Below are 19045 nucleotides of genomic sequence, written 5' to 3' on the forward strand. Positions count from 1 at the left end.
TGAATGAATCTATGAATGATAAACTGACTGTTTTCTATTGTCCTCTTGCATTATCAGCACACGTTTTTCCTGTAACACTGTAACGCTTTTTATTGTGAAAAGAGCTGAGCCACTGTCACCCTGTAAAAAAATTTTGTTAAACTGGGTGCATCACTACTCTTAGTCAGTTATTTCCATAGACTGTATAAAAACATGGACTTAGTGTCCGTGACGTCACCCGTAGATTTCCGAAGAGCGTTTTTGAAGCTCAAAGTGGGCGAAGCGGGCTGTCGGCATCTTGGCAGCGCGTCACCGTGCGTCACTTCCGGATAATCAAAAATGGGCAAAGAGGCGGGAGCTGGTTGCTGAAACCACGCCCACCTAGCTCGACGGCGGTGACAGCAGCGGCGATCCACCTGTCACTCAAGTGGCCACGCCCTTAATTATGCAGAACTTTAAGGCTTAATATAATTCAGCCCAGAGCTGTACGTCTAATGATAGGCCAGCGTTCAAATGACAGAGTGTGTAACTGTGTGTGTCTATGCTGAGGTCCTTGCCAAAGCTGTTTAAACCAATGTGACAAATTTACTCACATTTTGGTAAGTGCAAATGCACACAAACCTCCACGTACACATATAATATATCATATATAAGGATCACACCCATGTTCTCTCTCTCTCTGAATGTACTGTAATAAATGGTTTGACCTTGAGAGACGGAGCTGTATTGTGTGTGGATGGGTGGTTCAGTCCACAGGGGACAGAGAATAGACCCTCGCCTTGTATTGATTTGTGCATGTCTTCATCATACAAGAAAATCCTCAAGGTTTGTGTAATGCCTAATCTAATTCTAATGTCATTTTGGGTCATTGTCAAAAATGCTTCGTTGTGTTGCCCAGTGAGCTTCAGGACAGATACGATTGGGTCTGATGTTTTTGTCTTTTTATTTGCTCGCTCCGTGCCTGTAATACATTTTTAGAGGGAAACTGTCCAAACAGACTCTTTAAATGAAAGAGAGGGTGCCTTTGTGAATCTAATATGAGGCGGGCCACTCACTAGCTTTGGGGTTAATGCTTGATGTGATTGGCTGCAGGGTTTTGATTGGCATGAAGCTCTGCAAGAGAGTGCTGAGGATCAGGGTGGGGTTTAAGGGGGATCAGTGAAGCCCCTGTTCCCTTTGAGACATGGCCTAAAAATTTCCAGTTTTTGTCTTATGCACACAAAAAATTTATTAATTTTTTATAAAAATATAAATATATAAAATACATTATATATAATACTATGAAAACTTAATTCTCAAAATAATGTATGTCAAAATGTTATTTATTTAGTTATTATTATTATTATTATTTAGTTAGTTAGTTAGTGGAAATATGACCTTGACATTTCTTTGTGAGATTCACCCATCAGGCTGATCTAAAGCAGATTCAAGCTGCAAGACCTACATATTCATAGCATGTGCAGAGATGTGGATTTGCTGTATTGATTGCTCATTACCCAGTGTCAGAGCCAAGCTGATGGAGAGAGAAATTGGCTTTTATTTTTTCTCTCCGTTTTTGCATTGACATGGATCATTACATCTCTGTGCCATTTACTGTGGGATTGATGAGCAGGTGCTGTGCTTTCCCTCTTTCATTTCCATCCCTCTCGCTTAGTCTACGTCCGTCTAATTCAGGTATGTCTCCTGCTGTGCAATCCGTTTATGCATTTTTTTATATGCCTGTCAAATTGACAGTAAAAACAGCTACAAAGCAATGTCTTGTGAGAAACCTAATGACACTGAGAGACGAAGAAAGGAGGGATATCATAGTACAGCTGTGGTCTGAGTGTGAACAGCTGATAATACACAGATACAGTAGCTCCTCGCTGTCCAGGCCAAAGAAATCAGAAACTGTAAGATCAACCATTAAAACAAAGGCGGAGACAATTGTAGCTGTGTAAACATACAGTGGAAGTACAGTTCTACAGGAGGCCTGTAAGTCTGTGGTTGACATCTCACTTTTTAAATAATGTCTTTTAATGGCTCATGGCTATGTAAGCCAATATTCTGACGGTCACAATCCACACAGAAATTTCTCCTCAATATAGCGCATTCTTTGTCTGGGTGGATGTAGTCGAGCACCTGGGCCGTGGGTCATTCACTCACAGACTGACTGGCCACAGGCTGACTGCAGCTATATACAACACATGCCCCAGACAGAGCGGCTAGACGAACACATGGACTCAGCGGAGTCGTGTCTGGATTCAAAAACAGTGTTCGCTCCTGCAGTGACAGATGGGATAGGAGGCAACGGCAGACACACACCTCACATGCAGACAAGAGCTGCCATCTTTGACCAGAGGGCACTGACCTTTAGAGCAATACAGTCCAATTAGAATCTCTACGATGTAGTCAGAGAAATGAAACATATACGGTATCATATTTTAATTCTTGTGAAAATAATTATTAGCTACTATTGCTCATACTGAAAACGCATAACCCATAACCTGTATAGCCAACACATTAACAACAAATCTGAACTAGGGCTACATGATTAAGTAAGTAAAGTCGAAATCGCAATATGGCTTAGTGCACAACATGCGCCAACCACGTTCATAAACCTGCTGTGGTCAATAAAAGAGAAGATTTAATGGTTCCCTGTGTTGCCCTTTAGCTACTGCACAGCAATGACCTGGAAACCAGTCCGATTGCATGATCATTGTGGTGGCATATTTTGCACTGTCGAAGAAAGCAATTTTTGTGAGAAAATGATTTAATTTCTAATTATTTCTCTCAAAACTATTGCAAAAATTTTTAGGATTAAAAATCAGTCCAGGTTTTAGGTTGCATAAGACTAAAGACCACCTAGTAAACTGACCCGTAGACCACAAGAAATTTTAACATTCACCTGTCTAAATCTCATCCTCATCTATCCATCTTTAGCAAATATTTCTCTTTTAGATGCAAAGAGGCCATCCAGATTCCCCACACCCATCCTTAAAATGCCAATGTCACCTACCAAACAAAAGAACAGGAGGAGGCCCAAGTTAACCCTCTCTTCTAGTCCTCATTCCATCTTCATTATTTCCATTTTCTATCTCAAAGACACCCAGGACCGCCTGCAGGTGTTGTGGCAAGCAAACAGTCCATTCTTGTTCTGTTTCAACTATAAATCGCTCTTTCCCACTAATCTGAAATTAATATCCCTCAGTCAGATAAAAGTTTGGTTAAAACACAGCCGGGGCAAAATAAATTAATCATGAGAGAGCATTGTGATTGGGATCAGATCTAAAAGCCTTGTCTTTGTGGACATGGAGGTGACTGACAGGTATGACAGCCAAAGGCAAAAAGCACATAGCGTAAAGCCCAGTAAAGTCAATATTGCCCTCATAAGGTTACATGAGAGTGGTCTGTGTGTCAATATCAAGTATAGACATGCATTTGTCTAGAAATATGACACTGGGCACCAGTTGAAGGACACAAACCAGACATGTATCATATAACCCATATTTTACATGTGAGAAACATTTTTGAAGGAACTGAATCTTTCATCTACTCGTTTTGTTAATACGAGTGTTTTGGTACTCATCACATTAAATCAATGATGCATGAGGCCTGAATCACACTGTGTTGAAGTTGCGGTATGACCTCATCTCTGTGGTACTTGATACTCCAGTCTTCCCACAGCCCTTCATTCACTAATTTACTGTATATTTACTTCTTTTTGTTATGACAATGACACACCGTCATGACATATCGACTCTCAAAGAAAGGCCTACAAGTTCAATTATGAAAAGCTTCCTCCTCCCACCCAATCACTATATTTCACCTCCTGTTTTATGGTAGACTGCCTTAGCCAACTATTCCTCAAGACATTCCTTAAGACATCTCAACATCTCTCCATGCCATGTGCACTTTAAGACATCCTGCCACAGTCTGAAGGTTTTGGAAAGCCTAGCTCTGTCAAACTAACAGATGTGTGTGCAATAACAAACAAAAAAGCTTTCACTTGTGTTCATTAAAATTAGTTCAACTTTGCCACTCACACAAATCAGAGTGCATCACAATAGGACACACTCCAGTTGATCTAACGCCATCCCTTCAACCAACATTTCACACTGAGGTTCCCAGCCAGTGGCCAGAGCATCTGAAATTTTGTTGCGCTGTGTGAAGACTGAGGTCAGACTGGGAGCAGAGGCCAAACTAAACCTGCCACAGACACTTTCTCTACACTCTAAGCCAGGGGTTCTGAACTCTGGCCCTCGAGGTTCACTTTCCTGCAGAGTTTAGCTCCAACTCTAATCAACCACACCTGAACAAGCTAATCAAGGTCTTCAGGATTACTAGAAAGTTAGTAGCAGATGAATTTGATCAATGTTGGAGGTAAACTCTGCAGTAAAGTGGACCTCGAGGGCCAGAGTTGAGAACCCCTGCTCTAAGCACTGACCAAATGCACCGCTTAACAAAGGGACTTTACCCTGCTCATATTTTCCTAGGTGGCATAAGATGTGGTTCAGGATGTGGTTGGCTTTGATATTTTGTTATAGTGCATTTTTATTAGCGCAATTGTTTATCACTCCATTCCATCTCCTCCTTGCTCCATTCCAGATTTTGATTGTGTTAGTTCACCTGAATTTCCCAATTTAACCCCTAGTTAGAGTGAATCTCATGACATCCCTCTTGTAGCATATAGACCAATAATTGGCTGCCTTGCTGTCAAAGCACCAATTCCCTGCTGAGAATCAACCTATAGAAAGTTTCCAACCAGTCATACACTTTATGATTAACCTGAGCCAAGCAGAATTGTAATGTTTATTTGCTTTCAATTATAGACTAATCAAAAACACATTTTCTTCAGTGAGTGACAGTACGATTTCTGCAGTCTAAATTGGTCAGCCAAGCAAAAACAGAGAAGAACTCTTTCTTACAGCCTGACAGAATGAAAGTTTTCCTTTGTATATCTTGCTCATGTCTACAGTCGGTTATATAGTATAATTGAACTGAATTAAGCTGGATGTCTCACTTCAAAAAATCTTACCAACTCCAAACTTTTGAATGGTAGTATATATATATACACCATTGGCAAATTGGCATTTTTTCCTGTATTAAGCATGAACCTCACAAAATTAAAAATTGAACAAACAGCGATTTTTCTTCTCAAGTAGATTTATCCTGTTTTAAGAGGTGTAGGTTTTTATATTTACTCCACCCTTTTCACACAGAATTAAAATATCCCACTCTTAAATACTGAAAGGTTTATGTGCCGAGGTCTCCGTGGGCCAGTTATTCTAATATTTTCAAACCAAACGAATGGGGGCAATAGATAAACATTGAGCTGGATCTGAATCCCAGACATTCCCGTCTATGCAACTGCTCAATGAGCCTCTGTATGTGTGTGTGTGTGTGTATGTGTGTGTGTGTGCGTGAGCGTGTGTGCTTGTTGTATATATTCTTGCCTCTGCATATGACGGTGTCTCTGTTTGCACACTCAAGTATGTGTGTGAACACGCACACAGGTACAGTGTGTGTGTGCTAGTGTTCATAGGGCTGCTAAGCACTCCAATAGGACCTCCACACAGTGACTCTCCTTCACAAAAGCCACTTGACGTGAAACCAGCCTGGTTCAGGAAGCCCAACCCAACACAGCCTCCAAAACCCCCCACCTGACCCATTGCAAGCCAGCCGTTTGAACACTGAACCTTCTCATTCACCTCCCTCCGTATACATCCACTGATTCCTCGCCCACCACAAATAACCTTTAATGATGTCATAATGTGTTACACTTCACTGTCATCTGCATATAATGAGGGAACAATTATTAGTCACTTTTTAATTTTAGCCGTTATAAACGTTAGCAACAGACCGCAAGCATCCCTGAACTAACAAGAACTCTGTGTGTTTTCCAGAATAAACTAGTGTTTTCCTCTCATTAATAGGAACCAGAGAGTGGACTCACAGTGTTGGGCATCCACTGCAGTACTATTACAGTTTCCTGTAACAACCAGACTGAAAAAAACATTTACAGCTTCCCATGTACCTCACTGGAGTTTTACTGGACCATACTGTGGTCTTTTTCCTTAATAGAAATATTGGAAAATGTTTGTAATTTCCTTGCACTATTGAATAATGAACAGATCACAGTCTCCATCCAATCCAAACAACTGTGGCAGTAGGCATGGGCCGGTATGAGATTTTGACGGTATGATAACCTTAAGCAAAAATATCACGGTTTCACGGTATTGTTGTTACAGCTCTAAAATGTGTTCATTTTAAATGACTGGGTAAAAAAAAAAACGTGGCAGTCCTCTGTTTTGTTAAACCCAAACAAGTGCTTCAAGCACAGTCAATTACACTTGGAGAGGAGGGAGTTGGAGCTGGAGCTGGAGCCCCTCATTCACAGTTTTTTCCTCCTTTGTTATCCCTGTCACTCTGGCTGCAGGGAGTTTAATGGATTTTAGTCTTTTCTTCCACCTCCTGTCAGTGATATAAGTCAGTGAGGCTGTGTGCGCACACTGCATGATTGCAAAACCGCGTAATTATGGGATTATGAGAGACTTACCTGTTTGCAACAAGCCTGCTCCGCTGTCGCCAACCTCGAATTGTTTCTGGATGTCAAGGAGGACACCTGGGAAAAAGAGACAGAGAGAGATTAGAATTTGTGCTCTGATGTAAATTTTGGCCCTTAAATTTGTGTTAAGACTATTTGAGTCTCTTTCTGTAGAAATAATTACCAAATGAACTTTCAGACATCTTATGTGCAAAGCATTTTAAAGAATGAAAAATATTGTCAGGTATTTCTTATTATATTTCCTTGTGATCCTCAATAACAGGACAATTATAGGCTTATGTGGGGTCCTACGGATGAACACACACACTTACACTCAGGGCTGAAGTCAGCGTGTTTTTAATTGACTTTCTTAATAATTGTTCCTGGTCTTATTGTAGATGATTTATTGGTGCACATTATTAACTTTCATCAAAAATAGTGGTGCATTGATATTAAAATTCTGGCCATAATGATAAGCTGCTAATTTTTTCCAGGTTAATTTCTTCCCTATTTTGAATAAATGAAAAATAAAATCTTAAAAACAAATAATAAATTTGTTACAAGTAAATTTAGGAATCTAAACACTATAATGTGGTGTGCAAAATATGGATATTAATTTTGAGATTTGATAAGATTATATTCAAAAAGTATGTTATATATAAAAAATGTAAATCAAATTAATTTATAAGTAACTAATTCATATAATTTAATGAAATATTTAAAAAATAAATAAAATGCTTTGAAAAACTAACATATAACAAAACAAAAAATTACATATAAATAAATTATGCTCGAATATAAAATGCAAATGTCTTGTTGTGCTGAAGCATAACAAAGGCATTTGTGTCCTCAGAACAAAAAAGAAACGCACTTTGAATGTAGCTTGAGTTGCAGACAGTAAGGAAAGACACTGGCTGCGCTGGAATGCGAGCAGGTGGCGTGACTTGTGTGACAGGAATGTTGCATTTGTCACATGTGTGGACATGCCTGCACCTGCCAAAGTGCTTCTTCTCAGTACGTCTTTGCTACAACTTGCCAGTGACAAGTCAAAACGGGTGGCGATGAGAAACCACGAACCGATCGAGGCGAAACTCAAAGATGACTAAAGCCACTGCCACAATAGAAACAAATCGCTATTTTTATTTCTCACAGCCACTCCTGTGTTATGTGTCTGTGTTTGTACAAGACCTTAAAAAGCATGACGTAATTAGCCAGGCAGCGCTGAGAAGTTAATTAAGAGACGGTTCGGTGGCATTAGGTGTTTGATCTGGGTGCGTGAAGCCTGCGAAGCAGATGTCTTTCTCTCTGCCTCTATTCGTACAAGTACAAGATGTAACATCAGAGATAACGTCAAGCATGCTGGATCTCTATCGCTCTTGTCTAATTTCATTGGCTGTCAGTCACAGACACTGTTTACAGCCTCTCTTGCATTTAGAAGTGTCTGAATGCTGTGCTCTTGTCACAAATAGAAGATCAAAGCGTACGTCTGAGAAGAGTTAGACAGTTAAAGAGCTCCAGAGGCTTAATTTATCACTTTAAAGTGATCAGAAAGAAGGAATGTGGAGATGAGAGACTGATGATTTAAAGGCAGCAACACGAAAGCTTCAATTACACTAAAAAGGGAGTAATGCCCTGATCAAGAGCTCTTCAGACTCCTGGCCAAAACACACACAACAGCAATAAACCATAGAGAAACGTGATATGGTCAGATGATACAAAAGATATGTAGGCATGAGGCATCTTCAAAAAATCATTACTAATGAACTGATTAAAATTAGACATTTAGATCTGTAACACTTTATAATAACTTTCATTAATAAATCATTAACAAACATTAAATAATGCCTAATGGGTCATTAGTTAATATATATTCAAAGAGTTAGAAACGTGAGATAATGTGCTTGTTAATGTTTGCTAATAAACTTATTAAACATTAGATAATGTTCAAACAAAGCATTATTGTCACAAATCATGTAAGTTAAAATGCTAACAAATGTCATTAAACTTTCAATTCCATATGATCAACCACTTATTCAAAAATCTACAAATGATTTTAACAGATGTTATAAAATGATTAAAAGCTTGTGTTAATGCACAACACTTTTGCTGCTATTGAGGTGTGCTATGGGTAAGGTTAGGGACAGGTTTGGTGGTTTGGGTAGGTTTAAGGGTTGGTTAAGGGGTCAACAGTGTACAGGGGTCTGTTTGATTATTATAAGGGAACATGGTTCAATCTGTTTATATTATATTGTTTTGATAAATTAGGTATTTTCTTTTTTTTTAAATGATTTGTTTTCCCCTGTTTATTTATGATTCAAGGAATATCCTTTTTAATGATATACTGAAGAGTACTAATGTGAGTGTTGAGGCAATAATAAAAAAAAACATTTTGCACCAAAATTACAATCTGTGATGTCTTTTTAGCTAAACTTAACCAGCCACCCTTTACACAAACCTTGTTACATTAGCTAAAAGTCCAATGCCCATAAAGATACTAAATGATTAGTAATCATTTATAAACATTTACAAATGATGAATAGTTTCAACTTTAGATTGGCTATACTGCAAAAACATGAACAAACGATTAATAAATGATTAGTACAGATGTGTGAATAGGGTAAATTCAGGTCTTTCGGGACACTTTTTGCAAACAAAGACCAATAAATGAAGCTCATATGAACTGAAAGTTTACTGACATTTGTAAGCATTTCAATTTTACATTAAATAATCATATGTTAATCATTAGGTAATGTTTAGTAAGTTCATTAGTAAACATTAACAAGAACATTATCTCATATTTCTAGCTATGTGAATATATATTAACTAATGATCTGTTGAGCAATATATAATGTTTGTTAATGATTTATAAATGAAAGTTAATGTTACCAGTATTTTTTATTGTTACTTCATGTAACCTAATATAGTTAACTAATGTTAACAAACAGGACATTATTGTAAATTGCTACCAAAAAAAAAAAAAAAGTAATTCTAAAATTCTAAAAATATTTTTTACTATTATACAACTATTAATTCAATAACACTGTTAAATGTAATTTTTAGCACAGAGTTCATGAACCCCTGGAGGTTTATGTGTTTATGAAAAGCTAAACAAACATAAAAAAAATAAAATAATAATAATAATATGAAATTAAAGAAATAATTTGAATTAAAAATCAATCAAATCACTTACTAAAAAAACATTTTAATTGTTCAGTTGCATGTTAGTGCATGGTTAAATGATTGAAATCTTAACTTAAAACCCCAGGGGAGTACTTCAAGTAAAATATTTTAGGTCAAAGACATTCATCTGACAGAAAAGATTGGGAATCCCTTTTCAATCCCTTGTAGTACCTGATGTATTTTTCTTATCAGTTCCTGTGAAATGTGTTGATTTGGATATGGGTAGATATGGGGGGCGTTGGCTTTCTGCAATCCTCCTCTAAGCTCAGGAGCGGGTGGTCCCGCCCTCTTTTCATCAGTCTAATCTGAGGCAGTGTACTAATTACCTTGGTCACACCCCTCCGTTGCCCCCATCCCTCAATCCCTCCATCTCTCCCTCTCCTCCCACTGGGAGGGGGATCCCTGTGCCAGATGGTGCTGCGTTCACCTCTTTCAACCGAGACTGCACCCACCCTCACGCCTGCCAAAGACATAACCTCAACCACCACGCTCTTCCCACCAAAACTCCCACATGCACAGCCAATGCAAACCATGTAACAATATGATTTAGTATGTCCTTATTTAACATGATAAAGTAAGGACTTTTAACTGGAAGAGACTGGTACTAGTAGGTCAGTGTGTGCACAGCGCAGCACCAGACCATGACAGCAACTGTCATATTAGTGAATTATGTTCTGTGTTTGGCAGGCGATACTGTCCGTATGTGATTTGCCCTAAATTCTTCTCTCTTCTGGCTCTCTGATAAAGATACACTGTTCGGGGAAAACATGGCAACACCTTGAAACTTTTCAGAGAGAGCTGTCATGAAGCATTTGAGGTGCAGCCGCTCTGACTACATGTTGCATCATTCTGTGAAATGGTAGACAATGTGGGCGATGCCACACAAGGTGATGCAAATGCCCCAAATGGCACCAGTAGAATCATCGACCTTCTAGTGTCCGCCTCGATGCCGCCAACCCTGAGGTGTTGCCATAGTAACATGGCAGGGGCACACACACACACAGAGGAAGGAAAGGCTGACTGGCGATTGGTCAAGTCAGCCTGATGAGGGTGGAATAAGGAACTCAGCAATAATAAAGAAATTCTTGCTTAGCAAAAACTTTATCTGATTCCTACATGAAAAAGATCTGTCAGGTTTGGCTGATACAGTCACCTGCTTTGCACTTTGTTGCAGCCTATTTTAGAGCTGCTTTACCAAAATGAAGAAACCGCAACAGATACTAAGAGGCAAAAGAATGCTGTCCTGCCTGTTGTGACTGATCTGTTGCATACAAAACACATAACTGAATGACTATGAAAACCAACAGCCATTGAACAGATTGTAACATTACAGCATAACTCTGCATAAGTTTGACTGAGATATAATCAGTTTTCTAAATGAAGAAATCTGCTCAGATGATCTCAAATAAACTTGTTTTGCCTGATAACAGATAAATGCACTTGGAGGAAATTGAAGACGTTTTGGAAAATGGAAGAAGTTTTATGTTTGTATATTTTTATATACTTTGGGGACAAATTTGTTATGAAAGCATGATAGATAGATAGATAGATAGATAGATTATGCTGTAGGAAAGATACTGTATGATGTCATTAACCCTAGCTTAACAAATAATTAATGCAAAAAGCCTCTAATGCTCATTTTGCAAATTCCATACAATATTAATGAAGTCATAGATTAGTAATAAAATAAATCAAACCCACTAATTTAGATTCAAATAAACATTTGCTTACAAATCACACAGTAAAACTGCAATGCAAACAGATTGTGGTGTGAGAAAGAGCACCTTTTGTTTTCTAGCACACTAGTTTCATTATCCTAAATGCTAATGAAACATTGACCCGTTCATGTGGGTCTCCCTCTTATCAGCTGACTGGTGCTGTGTAATGTCGATATGTTAATATTGAGGCTACTGCGTAAGATGCATATGAATGATGCTTTTTAATATAATGCTTTCACCATAGTGCCGTCCCCAGGAGACCCATTGGACATTGACCAGTGGACTGACCAATGTTTGAAAAAGCTCAGAGGGTTAAGATGAGCAAATCAGTTCTGTTAATGCGTCTAGCGCTATTTCAAATCTCAGGGGAGTTCTTTGGAGTGAAGCTGTTTAATGGATCCTGGAAGCTGGAGGAGCAGCCCTCCTGCATTTGATTTGCACATGACGGTGTGATACTATCTTAGACATACATTGTTTGGACCGATATTTGTCTGATCTGATAAGGGGGAGTCAGGCTGTGAGTTTAAGTGCTTGTTTGGGTCGAGTGTTTTCTTAAAGAGTATGAGCTCATCCATGCCAAGAAAGGCCAAGAGGTTTGAATTTTGATATACTAACCTAGTCTGAGGTGAACTGGCTATATGTCAAAATGTTTTTGAGTGTGTGAGAAACCGTCTACATTATAAACAATCCATTCACTTAAATAGGAAGTGGTTCACTGGCTGAAATTCTAATACGGTCAAATCCTGAAACGCAAACATCACCTATTCATCTGTCAGAAGTGCAAACAATGGCAAACATTTTTCTTACGAACCAGACACAAAATATCATTAAGTGGAAATACTGCATTAATGCATACAACACCCTGTACTTATTTTTATAAACACACAGTATAGACCCAGAGGACTGTCTGGTCGTCTGGGGAGAAAGAACAAATTGAACTCATTGAGTGATAGGACAGACCTAATTTTGCAATCCCCAAAAGCGAGACGATAGACCTGAGCAACCCCTGCTGCTATTTCAGGACTGGGAGAAGTAGGTTAGGATAAAGGCTTAGCAACAGAGGCTGGTCGCCCTATATACTGTAACTGAGAAGATGAGAGGTGAGAGAAAGGCAACTGGGAGAAAAGCAAAGCTTGATATAGGCAGAACTCTGTGAGGAGATTTTACAGAGAATATATAGCGTCTGCTGTAGTGCTGATGATTTGCATGCTTCACCACTACAATTCAAAAGTCTAAAATAGCTTTGTTATAATGCACTCCTCCATTACTTGATCATCATTTGATAAATAACTGGTGCCATGGTCAACATAAATGTACACAAATACCTTTTAAATGAAATTCAGTTTAGTACAAAGTTAACTGCACCAGACATATAGTGAGTTTTAGTAAATACTGTGCAATCTAATAAGACAGACATAAATGTATGCATTCCTTTAGCTCAAACAGTAAAGCATGGCGCTCGCAACATCAAGGTCATGGGTTTGAGGGAATGCATGACTGATAAAATGTATAAATTGAATGCAGTGTAAGTCAAATGCACAATGCATGTAAATTTACATTACATTTAGTATCTGGCCTTTAGTATCTAGTTAAACTAGACCGCATAATGATTAGTTTTGCACTGTGGTGCTGCATGCAATCAAATACATTTCAAATAAATTGCACCAGCTGATAGTGCTGTTTGCATGTGCTTTGTGTGTTGTTTTAGCACCCCATTAATTTTAGAAACAATGTAAATAATTAAATTCAATGCACAATACATGTTACTATGTATAAATTACTGCTGCCATGGTCAAGAAATAACACAAATATATTGTATATATATATACACTGTATATATGTCACAGGCGGTGGTAGTGTGAGGAGCGCGGAACGAGGAGACCAGGAGTACAAAACAAAGGGATTTATTCTTGTCACAGGGAATCACACGTAGCACGAGGCGAAGACATCAACATACAATTTCAGACAAGGGAGAACTGAACGGGCTAGAACTAAATAGGGTAGATAACGAGGGGCAGACAGGTGATGGGGATACCTAATAACAAGGAACAGGTGATACTAATAATGTGAAAAGGAACTGGAAGGACCAAATAAGGAAAACAGGAACTCAACGGGAACATACACTTCCTGGGCTGAACTGGGGATCAGGAGCCCTCCGTGGGCCACACTCAGGAACAGGAGCCCTTCCTGGGCTGAACTGGGGATCAGGGTAGCGCTGACGTGGTGCTGGCACTGGAACAGCGTCAGGAGGCGTTCTCCTTCGAGGGAGCTGGCTAGGGCCCCAGTTTTATATATATATATTTTATATATATATATAAAACTGCAGCAGACAAATAGTTTTGTAAATAAAGCAAAATATATAATAAAACTATATTACATATTTAATTAAGCATATTTGTATTGAAAGAAAACTTAATAACATTTAACATTTTTTAAAATAAAAAAATAACATTTTCTTTATATTTTAAAAACTCAGCACAACGCTAATTTAAAACCTGTTTAAACTGGATCGCGAGTGGTTGGTAAGCAAGTCGCAAGGTTTTGCATTACAGTACTGAATGCAAAAGTGGCAACTGTTTCAAAATAATGATAGCGCTCTTTGCATTTGTGTGTGTTGTTTTAGCATCCGATTAACTAAAGAAGCAACGTGAATAATACATTTCAATGCACAGTGCATATCATCAGCCATCATTTGATCACTAGTTGATGAATTAATACAGCCATGGTCAATAGCAATGTACATAAACATCTCTTTGAAATGAAATTCAGTTTAGTGCAATGTGGGGAAAAAAGCTTAATTTATAAATATACTGTACAGTAACTAGTTTACATACAAAATGAGCCGCATTTGTGCTGAAAAAAACAAAAACAACGAGTAGCACTTGGTTCAACTGGAATGCAGATGGTTAGTAAATAATATGCAGGGTCCTGTACTGCAGTACTGCATTCAAAAGTGGCACAACTGTTTCAAATTTGCCCCTGTGTGTGTGTGTTAGGTCAAACTGCAGTACAAACGTACATTTCCATATCCTGTGTAATGCTACTCTTTGCGGTAAGAGAATGTTTCCTCTCTGCTCTGCTATGAAGTTCTCTCCCTCATTCTTTTCATTCTCCCAAACCACTGGTACACTATACTGCTGCTGACATCCTGAAGCTCTCTTCCTCCTATTTTCCTTTCCTCCTTTCCCATCCCCTGCTTCTCTGCTTCTCTCATCAGCTAAGGGTGATCCTTCTCAAAAGTGTCACAGGGATTGACATAACACCTCAGCTCACAGAAGTTACATATGTGCGAAATCAAAAAAAGCCTGTTCCCATGTTAACCCTTCCCAGCTTCTCTGCAAAATGTCTGCTCTCTTACACTGAGCCAAACCTACGAGAGTGCAGATGCAGGGTATGAGCTGACCACAAGTATGCTTGTCTGTTCTCGGCGAGCTCCTGACCGCCGGGTCCATACATATCCCACAAAGCGACGGATGCTTTTTCCGCTCAGCCTTTAACCACCACACAGTCCATATAAACACAATGCAGATGTCAGAGGAGCGGGCGTTTGCGGGTGTGTGTGTTTTTGGAATTCCCTCACCATTTTATACCAGTAGTTCCTCATTACTGCCTCACCCTCGAGAGGCTGCCAGCGCTGCTTGTCTGTGTATTGCATTGTACGCTGCACTGCTGATCTGAGACTAGTTTTAAGGTGTGTGTGTGTGTGTGTGTGTGTGTGTGTGTGTGTGTGCATAAAAACAATTTATGCATATTCAATCACAAATGCACAGAAAATATATTCAGTAACCCCAGAAACATTCCTTCTATAGGGTAAATATAGTGTAAATAAGGTGTGCACTACAAGGCTCCTTCACCAAAACGCTGCTAGTCTAGACCACATCACTTGCTTTTAAATATTATATAAAAAGAGAGGGAGAAGTTTTCTCTTGCAGAGGTGCTATACAGAAACAGCATATAGTATTTGTGCATTAATAATTCATAAAAGAATTATCCTCTGGAGTGTAAGCCAATGTGTCAGACGTATAGATGTGCAGTGGTCAGAATGCACTAGAGCGCAGAAAAATCCCCAGGCTGCCTGGTTTCCCCTTATCACTGAAGGAGTACGTATGGTCAGTAAATGTATGTTTGCAGACATATCAGTATACTTACTCAGAGAGTGGGTTTCTGGTATAAACGTGTACAGACACTAAGATGCACGAGTATAGATGTTTAGTAACAGTAAACATTGGCAGTAATGTTCACTATACATTTATATAGTGGATATTACACACATAGGCTCTAAATGAGCAGCTCGTTGCATTAAAGGAGCTGCTGAATACACTGAGCAGGAGAGAAAGCAGCTGACAGACACTGGAGTGCAATTACAGCTGCCCATACTATCAGCCCGATCCGATAGCATTCTGTTGGTTATGTGCTAACTGTTATGTTAACTGCCAACCAGAAGCTTCAATTACCTTCCCTTCCCTCAGATTCTGATGCTAAAGACTGCATAAAATCACTTGACGAGCAGATGCATTTTCAGTTGAATCAGATTTAGGTGAGATGTATTAAAGGGCTGGTCCATTTTTTATAGCCAGTTTTGTTTTAGTTACAGCCATTAACATTATTTGCGACTTACTAGTTGTTTGCAAGTAGCATTAAGTGAACACACTGTAAACATTAGCAGTACAATACACTACTACTATTCAAAGAAGTGGGTCAGAAAGACTTTTAGAAATTTGTATTGAAATTCATAAAGAAATTCAAACTGATCAAAAGTGACTGTAAATAAATGTTGCAAAACAAATCAGAAAAAAATCCAGTTTATTTTTGAACTTTCTATTCATCAAATAATTTTTAAAAACAGCTTTTACATCACAGGTATAAATTATATTTAAAAATAAATTAAAATAGAAAAAAGCTATTTTAAATTATAATAATATTTTACAATATTACCTTTTTTATTTTATGTTTGTTCAAATGCAGCCTTGAGTTTTAAAAAATATTATTTCCCTTTTTGAGTTGAAAAAACCCTACATGGGTCAGAAAGACTTTTAGAAATTTGTATTGAAATTCATAAAGAATAAATTATATTTAAAAATAAATTAAAATAGAAAACAGCTATTTTAAATTATAATAATATTTTACAATATTACCTTTTTTATTTTATGTTTGTTCAAATGCAGCCTTGAGTTTTAAAAAATATTTTAAAAATCAAACTTTTTAATGGTAGTGTAGATAGGATTAACTCTAAGACATGACTAAAAGCCACAGTACAAGTTTGATTTTATGGGATCCTTAACATCTGCCTGTTAGCGTTCATGCTACCTTTAATGCTAATCTCATCACCAACCATTTGGACCAACAGTTTAAACATCTTCTGATGACGTCGAGCCATTAACTGGCTTAACGTTTTGCTGACTGACATTAGACATGCTTCATTTGTAGCATAATCCTTATTCTTTGTTTGTTTGTTTTTACATAACACAGAAAAGGATTACTGTAATTATGAGGGCTTTTTGTTTTTTGCCTGTAATGAGATTTAATTTGGCTTTTCTTGCTCACTATGCCTCTTTACTTATTCTCCTTTTCTTCTCTTTGTTTTGTAAGAGCTATGTGGGAGTGGGGTGGGTCTCACCCAGGGGGGCGTCAACAGTGCCCAATTCTGTGAATAATAATTAGTCCTGAATAAAAGTGCTGAAGTGCTTGATTATCTTTCTTAATTACTGCCATTCCCATTCGAAGTGTAAACCTACAGTGAAGCATCAGTAATTAGCCCATATCCCTCTGACAAACATTAAATTGAATTTCTTAACCAATGCAAAAATCTGGATTTAATGTTAATTCAAAACGTGCTTACCATTTTTATTTTGTATTTATTTTTTATTTTTTTAAAGCATGGACAGTGCTTGAATACTAAAATACATACTTTACAATCTTTGGGCGAAACATCCATGAAGCTCTTTGATTTTGAAAATGTCTAAGAAGAAGAGCTTAATCAATGAAGCTTCAAATGGCATAGCGAGCCAAGCTATTCTCAATGTACTAATTGACAGAGTTGAGCAACAAACAGAGAGAAGAGAGTCCAGAGTCACGAGACTGAGTAAATGAAAACTGGAGGGGAAAAAAGGAGCACGCTAAATTGGATGGCATTTCAGCACACTTAGGGCTGAAAAAGCCTATGTTGAGAGCTGGTTTTTCAAGCTCAATTTAGCATTAGACTGTAGCCATACTGCTATGTGAGAGTGGCCATGAGCTTCAGACAACTGACAGCTGAGGGTGGAAGCAGGAGAAATGTGTGTGAAAAAAAAAAAATTTTAGTCAGTTTAGGCTGGTCAGTTATACTAACCAGTTGACTACACACATAAAAGTTTCATGGTTTTCTCTTTTGATTTATGCTGTACAGGCCATTTATAGCTATACTTACAAAAAAATGTATGACTCCTTGAATAAAGAATTCTTTATTCAACTTAATACCAAAGGGTCAAAAGCAGGGTAAGAGAAGATAAAGCATTCATAACCCCAGAGAACCCTACAGAGGACAGTAATAACTGTAAAGTGCTATATGGTGGGAAAGTTGTGATCAATCCCTCTTGACTCAGCATGGACGAGCGCTGCTGTTTGATCTCTCAGTAGACTCCTGGTAAGACACCTAGAGCAACCTTAATTCCTAGTGTATGTCATATCCCACAGAATGACAGGAAATGGAATTTAAATAACTGCAATTCAAAGAAATGTAATGCAGGTCTGTCTGTCTGTCTGTTTAATTACTCCCTGAATTCAAATGGACAGATGCACAATCGTTTCTGCATTTCACCTCAGTGGCCATTAGCAGTGCAGTGTATGGAAATTGTGAAAAAATCAGAAAATTCTGTGCAAAATTAAATCTTGGGGAAGTGTCCCACAGCAGGACAAAGCAATATTGATACAATCCATCATTACAATAAAGGTGTTTAAAGCTTCTGGAAAGTAAAACTAAATTGATGTTTTAATATAATGTTCTAAAATATTACGTTTACTGTCATTAATAATATATATATAATATATATATATATACTATAATATAATTAGTTGAATGTATAACAGAAATATGACAGAAAGAGTTTACTACTATGCTACTGGAGAATACTACATCCACCTGAAGCTCACGTAGCACTGATCTTTTAGTGGAAAGACATGGTCTGTGTGCATAGAGTCCATTTACTTCAAATTTAGGAACTTAAATTGAATTTAAAAGGCATTCTCAGTTCAATTCTGCATGTCGCACAGCCTTGTGATGAACCCAGTAAGCGCTAGAACTGGGTTGCCTGAAATCAATATCTACAGGAGAACCACATGTGGCACGTATTCAAGGGATGCCGCAGTATGTGTAATTGACTGTAGCCCCATAAACCTCCATTCTATCCAATCAATGCACAGACACACACCCACACAATCACACACAAACCTCCTGATTAGGGCTGCACAAATAATCAAATTTCTAATCGCGATTACAATTCTGGATGCCACAATTACATAATATTTTAAAGCGGCAATTAATCGTTCAAAGTCCACTTATGTTATTCTGCGTGCTGAAGATGCGTTTTTTTCTTTCTACGTGTTATCTTAAGGGGTTTTCCCATTATTTTAATTTTAGTTTTAGTATAACATTATAATACCATTC

The 19045-nt window shown here is 38.0% G+C and overlaps 1 protein-coding gene across 2 annotated transcripts in view; it reads right to left on the bottom strand.

Moving 5' to 3' along the window:
• Positions 1-19045, bottom strand: part of LOC107722776 (protein spinster homolog 2) — an 83391-nt gene that overhangs the window by 49728 nt on the left and 14618 nt on the right. For both annotated transcript variants that reach the window (XM_016531248.1, XM_016531247.1), the window contains exon 2: positions 6518-6583. In XM_016531248.1, coding sequence (XP_016386734.1) covers positions 6518-6583 — 66 coding nt within the window. The remainder of the gene's footprint in view (positions 1-6517; positions 6584-19045) is intronic.

This window comes from Sinocyclocheilus rhinocerous, unplaced genomic scaffold, assembly GCF_001515625.1.
Source record: "Sinocyclocheilus rhinocerous isolate Xijiao unplaced genomic scaffold, SAMN03320098_v1.1 scaffold544, whole genome shotgun sequence".
In the NCBI taxonomy this organism is placed as follows: domain Eukaryota; kingdom Metazoa; phylum Chordata; class Actinopteri; order Cypriniformes; family Cyprinidae; genus Sinocyclocheilus; species Sinocyclocheilus rhinocerous.